Genomic DNA, 10,607 nt, shown 5'->3' with positions numbered 1-10,607 from the left:
TACTGTTCTTTAGTACTATTTGTTTTTTACCACTGTCTTTTGCTGACTTTTCAGGTAGCTTCCCTTGGGAATTCTCGAGTTCCTTAGGTTCTTAGTCTATTCTTCTATTTTCTTCTGTCCTCTGTAGCTCTCTGATTCATTTCTGTTAATATGAAATGAGTAAGAAAGTAAACCTAATTATCTTTTAGTAAAAAATCTAAACCCAAAAATCACTTCAAATTGGATCTATAAGCTTAATGAATTAGCTAGGGAGTTAGGAGCCTGTTATTTAGTTGTGTTTACCCTTTTTAAGATACACATATAGCACTTTATTTACAAATGCAAGTAATCGAAGAACTTCTTTTAAACTCATAGTAAAGGACATGTGTCAAGGCTATTAATCAGACTTTTACTACAATGTACTTAAGTTTAAAGGGAGGGATATATTGCCTACAGGTTATCTCCATGGTACTAAGTTATATAGTACCCAACTTTTACTGTTTATGGTTTTTTTTTTTACAATTTATTATATTAGAAGTGTTTTAACAAAGCTTTAAATGAAAACAATTTTTCATTTATGATAATTTCCATTTAAAAATGACCTTCTGCATGACAGCAGCTCAAACTTATATTGCACTTTAAGGTTTGAAAAGCCCTTCTTTCCTCAGAAGAACTCTAAGGTAAGTGTACAAGTATTATTATTCCCCTTTTACAGATAAGGAAACTGAGGCACAAAAGTTAAGTGACTTGACTATGGTCATTTTAGCATGTATCAACCCTGTCCATTCACATGAATGCTTAAAAGCTGTTGTACAGATTTTTTTTTCTTTGTAAGCACATATGTAATAATAGTTTTTATGTATACCTCCTGTTCTCTTGATTTGTCTATTTCATGGTGTTATTTTTATACTTAATTACCAATATTTATACTGTTATTTTGGTTCTGCTTTTTTTAACTTAAAATTATTTCACCTCTTTCAATACTTTTTAATTATTTTAAGTTCATTATAATATTCTCTGACATTAATTTCTCATAGTTTATTTAGTTACCTCCTATTACACACTTTCAGTTACTTATCATTACAGTAACATAGTTATAAATATCTTTGAACAAATGGCTCTTTTAAAAAAATAAATTCTGCATAATGAGGTTATTAAGTCAAAGAGTATGATTATTTTTGTCACTGGTCTTCCAGATTATTCTTCAAAAACATTTTGTCCATTTGCATTTATCTATGACTTTATCTATTCTTCCACAACCCAGATGGCATTGCATTTTCTCACTTTCAGTTGTTTATACTAATTTGTTGGATATGAACTGTTTACCCAAAAATTGTTTTAATTTGTATTTTTATGGTTTTTTTTGTTGTTGTTTTCAGTTATGTCTGAGTCTGTGACCCCATTTAGAGTTTTCTTGGCAAAGATACTGAAGTGATTTGCCATTTCCTTCTCCAGCTCATTTGATAAATGAGGTAAACAGGGTTAGGTAACTTCCCCAAGGTAATACATTAGTAATGTCTGAGGCCGTATTTGGAACTCAGGAAGTCTTCCTGACTCCAGGGCTGGCACTCTAATACACTCCACAACCTTGCTGCCCATTGTATGTTTTTAATTTTACCTGAATCATTGTCTCAGTTCTGCCAATAATGAATGGTGTTATTTTAGACAATAACGTGCCCCTCTGTACCACAGTTTCCCTAGATCATAAACAGGGAGGATAAGCTCTTCCATCATTACGTAATGGGGTTGTGGGGATCACTGAAAGATACTTTCAAAGTTTTAAGTCTATTGGAATGATGAGTTGGGGGCGGCTAGGGGGCGCAGTGAATAGAGCACTGGCACTGGAGTCAGGAGGACCTGAGTTCAAATCCAGCCTCAGACACTTAACACTTACTAGTGGTGTGACCTTGGCAAATCACTTCACCCAAATTGGCCTGCCTTCACCCCTCCAAAAAGCAAAAAAAAGAAAATGAGTTCAAGATTCTGTTGTTATGACTATTATGGTAGGTGACAGCTACAGTTCTCATTATCATAATTATTTCATAGCGAGCTTTGCTGGAAAAGAAACAAAGAAAGAAGCGTCTTGAGCCCCTCATGGTGCAACCAAACCCAGAAGCCAGACTGCGCCAGTCAAAGCCAAAAGCTTGTGAAGAGCAGACCCCATTGGTAGAGCCTCACACTCATCTTTGCAGTGATGTGGTCTTGCATGGTATGCACCTAGCCAGCTTTCTTTCTTACCAGTGTTGAGAGTAGGCCAGCAAATTCCTGGGAAAACAGGTGGGCAAAAGGGACAGTACTTGTAATCCTTTCAACATTTCTCTTGTTCATAGTTTTGATTTTAGAGAATATTGTGTGCCCAGAGTCATACAGCCAGGATGTATCTGATGTGGGACTGGTACCCCAGTCTTCCTAGCTTCTAAATAAGTTAGACCTGCTGTACTGCCTCTTAATATATACCTGCTATGAATATTGATTCTGGAATACTTCCTCAATAAATACATTGTGAGGGACTTCAGGGATGTCAGAGGAGGGAGAAGGAGAAATGATCTAATTAAATAGCCTTTAACTGATCGAATATATCAAGCTATTCAGATAAACAACAGATAGCCCTTTTCTCTGTTCCCTGTCCTTTTGTTCTCCCTAGGAATTGATGGCCCAGCTGCCTTCATGAAACCAGAGGCTCAGGATTTGAGAACCCAACTCCATGTTCTCTCAGTGGGCTCTTCTACCACAGAAGAGGAGACTGAGGCAGACTTGAATGGGGAGAATACTGTAGACACCACCTCGAAAGCAGATCTCCAGGAACTTCTTCAGGAACGTGGTGAGGATTGGTGTTGATTTCTGTTCACAGGCTCATTTTACCATTTGTGATTTTTTTTTTATACTCTTGTCATTAATGTTTAAGTTGATCAGTCAGATACACTTCCAGGTGGATCATTAATTTATCAAGACAGCAAAGGGCTTTACAGAGGTGAAGTTAGCAATCATCACTGACACCAGAGTATTGATGGTTTTCAATACTGTTGGTAATTATCCTTTTTTTAAACATTTGTTTTTTTTATTTTTTAAATTTATTTATTTACTTTTAGTTTACAATATTCAGTTCCACAATCCCTTGCCAATTATCTTAATAATCTGGAATAACACATTAGAGAATCACCCTAAGAATAAACAAAAGCAACCAAAGCCTCAGCAGCAAAGTTGCTGTACATGAAGTTAGTTCTGTCTTAAGAATGTTTGGTTTCAGCTTCAGGGGTAACCCTTCCTCTGGCAGAGCTTCTGTTGAATGCTGAAGCTATGTCTTTCACTGCAGGTGATGGGAAAAATATAAGTAAGTAACCTAGAAAGAGCTCAAGCTAAATCAAAGCATTCCTTTTTCTAGTGCTCTTTTAATAGGTCATGCTTTCCTAAGACTCTCTTATGTATTTTACTTAATCATGGTATTTTTCCTGCCTTCAGAATAGAAACATAGAATTTAATAGCTGGAAGGACCCTTTAGAGATCACTTAGTTGACTCCTCCATTTTACAAATGAAACTGAGGCATAGAGAAAGATGGAGTGACTTCTTCAGTGTCATACCACTGTTTGTTGTTCAGTCATTTCAGTTATATCTGACTCTTTGTGATTCCATTCAGGGTTTGTTTGTCTGTTTTTTGGCAAAGATACTGGAGTCATTTTCTTCTCCATTTTATTTGACAGATAAGGAAACTGAGGCAAACAGGGTGAAGTGACTTGCCCAGGGTCACACAGCTAGTATCTGAGGCCAGATTAGAACTCAGAAAAATGAGTCTTCCTGACTCCAGGCCTGGCACTCTGTCCATTGCACCACCTAGCTGCCCCTCCTAATTGTCACATAGTTAATAAGTGCTAGATCTGGGACAGAACCCAGAGCAGGCAGTCTTTATGTCAAACTGCTAGATCTTGTTGCTTTGCCATATTATAACCACTTTTATATTCCTCCTCAGAAGTGGCTTAAAGGGGCAGCTAGATGGCACAGTGAATAGAGCACCAGCCCTGGAGTCAGGAGGACCTGAGTTAAAATCAGGCCTCAGACACTTAACACAAAAACTAGCCGTGTGACCTTGGGCAAGTCACTTAACCCCAATTGCCCTCCAAAGAGCAAAAAAAAAAAAAGAAAAGAAAATACTGGATAAACAAAAGCCCTTTCAGGTCTGTCTCACCAAATTATATCTGTTTTTAAAATCCACCATTAGCCTATAGATAAAAGGATTCTTCAAAAATGTTTGTTTGACAGCATATTTTTTTAAGTAGCTCCACTTTACTTGGTCTAACACTCTAAGAACATCATTTGGTGTCTCTTTTGAGAGATTAATCTATTAAGTGTGAGTTATTGATAGGAAAATTGCAACCTTTAAAACTTCTATATACTGATAGAACTAAGGGAACTTAGTTATATTACTTTGCTCTCAGAAGCATTCTTTTCATTAAATTTTCTTTTTTTATTATGAACTAAGCAGTCTGTTAATTTTTATTATTTATTTTTAACATCTTTTAAAAAAATTTTTGAGTTCTGAATTCTCTCCTTCTTCCCTACCCATTATGAAGGCAAGATATCAGTTATGCATGTGAAGTTGTATATACAAAGCATATTTCCATATTGGCCATAAAAAAAAAGACAACAAAAATAATGTGAGAAAAATTATGTTTCAACCTGTATTCAGACTCCATCAGCTCTTTCTGTGGCAGTAGAGAGCATTTTTCATCTTAAGTCCTTTGGAATGGTCTTGGATCATTGTATTGCTGAGAATAGTTAAGTCATTCATAGTTGATTGCCATAAATATTGTTGATACTGTGTACAGTGTTCTTCTGGTTCTGCCCACTTCACTTTGCATTAGTTCATATTTTCCCAGGTTTTTCTGAGAGGATCTTGCTTATCATTTCTTATAGCACAACAATATTCCATCACAATCGTGTCACCCATTTTGTTTAGCTATTCCCCAATTGATGGGTATCCCCTCAATTTCCAATTCTTTGCCACCACAAAAAGAGCTGCTGTGAATATTTTTGTACATATCAGTCTTTTTCCTTTTTGTCTTTTGTCTCTTTGGGATACAGACCCGTAGTAGTATTGCTGGGTCAAAGAGTATGTATGCATGGTTGTATAGGCCTTTGATCATAGTTCCAAATTGCTCTCCATAATGATTGAATAAGTTCATAACTCAATCAACAATGCATTAGTGTCCCAGTTTTCCCACATTCCTTCCAACATTTGTTATTTTCCTTTTTTGTCATTTTAGCCGGTCTGATAGGTGTGAGGTGATACTTCAGAGTTGTTTTAACTTTAACTTGCATATCTCTGATCAGTAGTGATTTAGAGTATTTTTCACATTATTATAGATAGCTTTGATTTCTTCTGGAAACTGCTGTTCATATCTTTTGACCAGCAAAGAAATCTTAGTAGCTTAGAAAAGCCCTTATATCCCTTGTTTATGCCCTGTTTCTTTTTACTTTTGGAACAGATAATATCCAGTCTCTAGCTGCTTATTATTGTATTCCAGCTACATATATTTTGAGTTAATGATGACTAAAATAATTCAGAATAAAATTATAGACATTTCATCTAAGTTTTCAAGATTTTATTCTTGGAGATATTGAATTGTTTTGTGAGAGTTTCAGAAATTTATTAAAGAATAGAAATAAGAATTTCTTAGCACTTCAGATCATGCCATGTCCTATAATTCAGTTTTAAGCACTAATTGTTTAAGTTTGACCCTCTGCTTTCTTTCTTTCTTTCCTTTTTAACTTTTTGGAGGGCAGGGCAATTGGGGTTAAGTGACTTGCCCAAGGTCACACAGCTAGTAAGTATTAAGTGTCTGAGGTTTGATTTGAACTCAGGTCCTCCTGATTCCATGGCTGGTGTTCTATTCACTGTGCCACCTAGCCACCCCCTGACTCTCTTCTTTCAACAAATAGACATTTTCAATGATAAATGTGGAAAACTACATGAATCATATTGCTTGAATGTAGATTATTGGGGAAGAATTTAAATTCATTTTTAAAGTTCTGAAGTTACTTGAAATAAGAGTGGCATACATGTTACTTGGGGAAAATGTATCATGTACTGAAGCCACATAATTTTTATGCAATCTTAAGTAAAAGTATTCTGGATTATGAATTCCAAAACAACAAAGATGAAGAAGAAAGCTAAAGTTGTGCCTTGCACATAGTAAGCACTCAGATATTCAATTCAACAACTATTTAGGGCCTACAGTGTGTTTGTTTGTTGATTGACTAAAAAATAAGAATCATCGTGGGACGCACTTAGGGCTCAAGCTCTACTGATGGGCTTAAGTTAGCATGCAAATCTATGTAATTACAAAAAAAGATCATGAAGGTACAGTTACTTTTCCACATAATTCCCTCAGTATGTTGGGATTCCATTTTCATGTGTAGCAAAATTCCCAGAATGATACATATGCTTCGATTTCATATTAACTGAATTCAATAACTTGTATTGGTTGGCAAAGGACCTTTGCATGAAAAATCTTATCTCACAGGGTAAATAGCTGCTCCAGAATACAGATTCCATTCCATTTAGGTAAATATAAATTAGTCTTGTTAAGGCTTAAGTCTGTGCAATCTAGAGCTGAAGTGTTAAACATAGTTTGAGAATTCAGATGACCTTCAATCTTCCACAGACCCTGAATCATTTAGAGCATGATATCAAAGTCAAATAGGAAAGGGGTCACTAAACCATATATATAAAGGTCATTGTGGGCTACCTATTGACTTTGAAAACTACAAATTAATATTATTTATCTTTTATTATATTTTTATTTATTTTGTTAACTATTTTCCAGTTACTTTTTAATCTGATTCTAGCCACTAGGGCCTGTTGGGGCCTCCTGTTTGATACCACTAATTTAGACAGTGTACAAATGTGAACAACTAATTCATTTCAGTGGGGCATCTATGTTGAGCAAGAGTAGGGGGTAGAGCCTGGTTCAGAATCCATTTATGAGAATAGCCCTAGAAATCTGTGATTTGGGGACTTTTTCTCAGTGTAAACTTGAGCTTAAGGAGCAAAAAAAGAACAAGACATTTAACACGACTCAATGTTCTAGTCCTTTCTCTGCCACACACTGTGCCACATACACATCTCCCTAACCCTCAAATGAAGTTAATATCTGATCTAATAAAGAAATGTGGAGATAAAATTAGAATTTTTAATGCATAGGAATAGTTTATGAAGGGACTTTGAAATGAAAATGTTCTATAATTCTAAGGTTTCAGTATTGTTGGTATTATCAACTCCCAAAGTTCCCAAACATGAGTGAGAACAAAATGCTAGGAGACTTAGTAAACATTCTGGAATAAAGCAGAAGCATAGTAGTGTTAAGTTGTACAACATATGCAGTCTTCAAGGGAACAATCAGATTTTCAGAAAAGGAAAGGGGAAAGTACACAGCGATTTTCACAGGAAATTTGCTCCTAGAAAGTTAAATAAATTGGCACTACAAAAGTTTAACATTAGGTTTCCACTATATTAAGACTTTTATAAATCATTCAGTAAGTGTTTTTAAAATACCTAAGTACCAGGCTCTGTGTTAGGTGCTGAGACAGAATCTATGGTTTCACTGTTATATGGAGTCTCCTTCCAGCAAGTCTGTACCTTTTCTGCTCTTTAAAGTAGTAGAATATCTAAAGCACTGAGAGGCTAAGGGACTCACTCAGGTTCAGAGGCAGGACTTGAATACATATCTTGCTGTCTTGAAGCCAGAGTATGCTACATACCACACCATGCTTTCTCTGTCACACAGGAAACCCAAAGACAAAAGTGAAGCACCTCTGCCCTCAAAGGGCTTACCTTATATAGGGAAGACAACACATATGGTACATACCCATATATGTGTATACATACCTATTTATATTTAAATTCCATAGGATTTAATTGATGGGGGTCTTTTTGTTTTGCTCTTTACAACTTTTATATATTTACAAGTAGAAATACAAATTAATAAGCACTTTTGATTGAGTGACTTTGTGAAGGCATGATTGGAGAAAATAAAACTTAAAGTTTAGAGAACTAAATTGAGTGTTAACCAGAAATGAAGAATTCTGAGTTACAAAGTAAGTAAAAAGAAATATGATTAAAAAGAAAAATATAATTCCACTTACTATCATCCAACTTGTTTAGAAGACATTTGTTATATAAGGTATTGTACCATGAAGGTTAAATTTCAGCAAAATGAAACTGTGAGTCACACATTTTGTTTTTTCAGTAAATATCAATTAAAGATAATAATGAAATTTTAACTTCATATTTCTTGGGAACAAGAAATAACATATTCCAAAATTGCAAAAGTACATTTAAGATATTTTAAGAGGTAAAATGGTAAAGAAAGTAATATTATGTTCTTATGCTTATTTGATCTTAAGCTACATTGAGAAGCATATATATGGTTCAAGTGATGTCCCACCACATAGACTATATGAGGAATATTGTGTTCTGTTCTGGGCACATTTTAGGAAGGAAATTGATAAGCTGGAGAAAATGTAGAGGAAGATAACCAGAATAGGGAGGTGCCTTGAGTTCACAGAATCATAGACGTTTAGAGTTGGAAGTGGGGGGACCATCACAGTAGCCTAGCCTAATCCATAGCCCCAAAAAAGAGTCTCTTTTACAATACACTTGACAAGTGATTATCCAGCCTTTGCTTCAGTACCCCTACTGAGTGGAATCCTGTAATTTCCCGAAGCAACACATTCCACTTTGGGATAGCTCTAGTTATTAGGAAGTTTTTCTTTACATCAAGACTGAATTTGCCTTTTTGCAACTTTACACCTACTGCTTCTATTTCTGCCTCTTAGGAGAATCAGAGCAATTGTAATCCCTCTTCTACATGAAAGTCTTCCAAGTATTTGACAACAGAAGTCATATCTTTTCTAGGCTTAGTCTTAACATCCCCAGTTCTTCACCTTTATCCTCACGTGGCTTGGATCCAAGAGCCTTCCCCATCCTGGTTGTCCTATTCTGGATAATCTTCAGCTTGTCAACAGCATTGAACGGTACTCCAGAAATGTTCTGAGGGCAGAGCCAAGATGGCAGCATGGAAGCAGGAAAACTCCGTGAACTCTCCCCATGACCACTTCAAATACCTATAAAATATATGACTCTAATTAAATTTTAGAGCTACAGAACCCACGAAGTGACAGAGAGAAACAAATCTCCCGCTGAAGGCAGCCAAGTAGGCGGACAGGAAGGGTCCATCGCAGCATGCTGAGAGCCAAACCTATCCCCCAAGCCTGCGGTTTTAGCCCCAAGGTGGCCCTGACCAACAACAGCTAGAGCAGACTTCAGGAGAGTGGATCACCAGCAGCTGTGACAGTTTCCAGAAATATCAACCCATAAATGCCAAAGAAAAAGTAAAAGGTCAGGGTAGAACTCTGTTGCAACTGGGGGGGATGGAGACACAGTCCAGCCTCTGCCCCCGGAGTGAGAAGTGGCAGAGGTGCAGCTGCCCTACAGCCGCCTCCACGTGGCTGCTTCAGAGCTCCTGCCCTGCAGATCATAGGGGGCGGCCAAGTGACCATTCAGATGATAATCACTCTTACTTTAACCTGCCTGGATCTGGATCGCGGTCTTGGGTGGTGGTCCTGAGGTATCTGACCAGTAAGCCAGAGCTGGTGGGGCTTGTAGAGATGGCACTCTCCTAATAGCTCTGACAGCTGAGAAAACCCTAGTGATTTGGGACAAAGCTCTCCCCTCTGGAAGCAGAGTTCTGCTGTGGCAAAGAGCTCAAAAGAAAGTAATTGAGTGGCAACATGAGCAAGCAAAGGAAGCAAAGCAAGCACAGCAATCCAACTTTAGATTTCTTTTTTGGGGGCAAAAAGGATCAAAGCATGGAAAAGGAGGACGATAACTGTAGAGAGCAAACATTAGTTTCACTCTTGTGCTGATCATTCTATTGCTCAAATTAATCAACAAATGGGTTTCAATTGAAAAAAGAAGTATATTTTCTGTATTGTCTTTGGGATAATTGCTTTAATTACTACTATAGGGAACAGTGTTTCTATGTCTATGGCTATCAGCACTGTACAAAATCAGATAGTTCACAGGGGCAGCTAGATGGTACAATGAATAGAGCACTGGCGCTGGACCTGAGTTCAAATCTGGCCTCAGACACTTGACCCACTTATTAGCCATGTGGACTTTGGCAAGTCACTTAACCCCAATTACCCTCCAAAAAAACAAAAGAAAGAAAAAATTAAAAAAAACAAAATCAGATAGTGCAAGCTCAATTTTTGCATGAATTGTCAGTGTTTCACAAGGGTTTTTGTTACAATCAGAAATCAACAAGAGTTTTTATAAAGCAATAACAGCTCAGAGATGATCTAATTGCTATAGCTGATGAGATTGAATTAATGCAAGTTAGACAAAAGTTAATATGTGGTTATAGATATATGTATTTCTGAATGGTAAACAAAACATGTAACGAATCAGAATATAACATAACTCAAATTAGAAACCATCTTAGGGGCAGCTAGGTGGTGCAGTGAGTAAAACGCCGGCCCCAGACTAAGGAGGACCTGAGTTCGGTTCCGGCCTCAGACACTTAACACACACACACACACACACACACACACACACACACACACACACACA

General features: G+C 36.8%; 1 protein-coding gene across 1 annotated transcript in view; it reads left to right on the top strand.

Moving 5' to 3' along the window:
* Positions 1–575: 575 nt before the first annotated feature.
* TULP3 (TUB like protein 3) overlaps positions 576–10,607 on the top strand; it is a gene marked incomplete at its 5' end in the record, with an annotated part of 28,791 nt that continues 18,759 nt past the window's right edge. Inside the window, 3 exons of the mRNA XM_069100490.1 lie at positions 576–659; positions 2,026–2,188; positions 2,624–2,800. Of these exons, the coding sequence (XP_068956591.1) occupies positions 576–659; positions 2,026–2,188; positions 2,624–2,800 (424 nt within the window). The remainder of the gene's footprint in view (positions 660–2,025; positions 2,189–2,623; positions 2,801–10,607) is intronic.

Source organism: Petaurus breviceps, unplaced genomic scaffold (assembly GCF_028583685.1).
Source record: "Petaurus breviceps papuanus isolate PSGF00001 unplaced genomic scaffold, PetGlider_PUasm1.0 415, whole genome shotgun sequence".
NCBI classification, from domain to species: Eukaryota; Metazoa; Chordata; class Mammalia; order Diprotodontia; family Petauridae; genus Petaurus; species Petaurus breviceps.
This window is presented reverse-complemented; position numbering and strand designations above follow the sequence as displayed.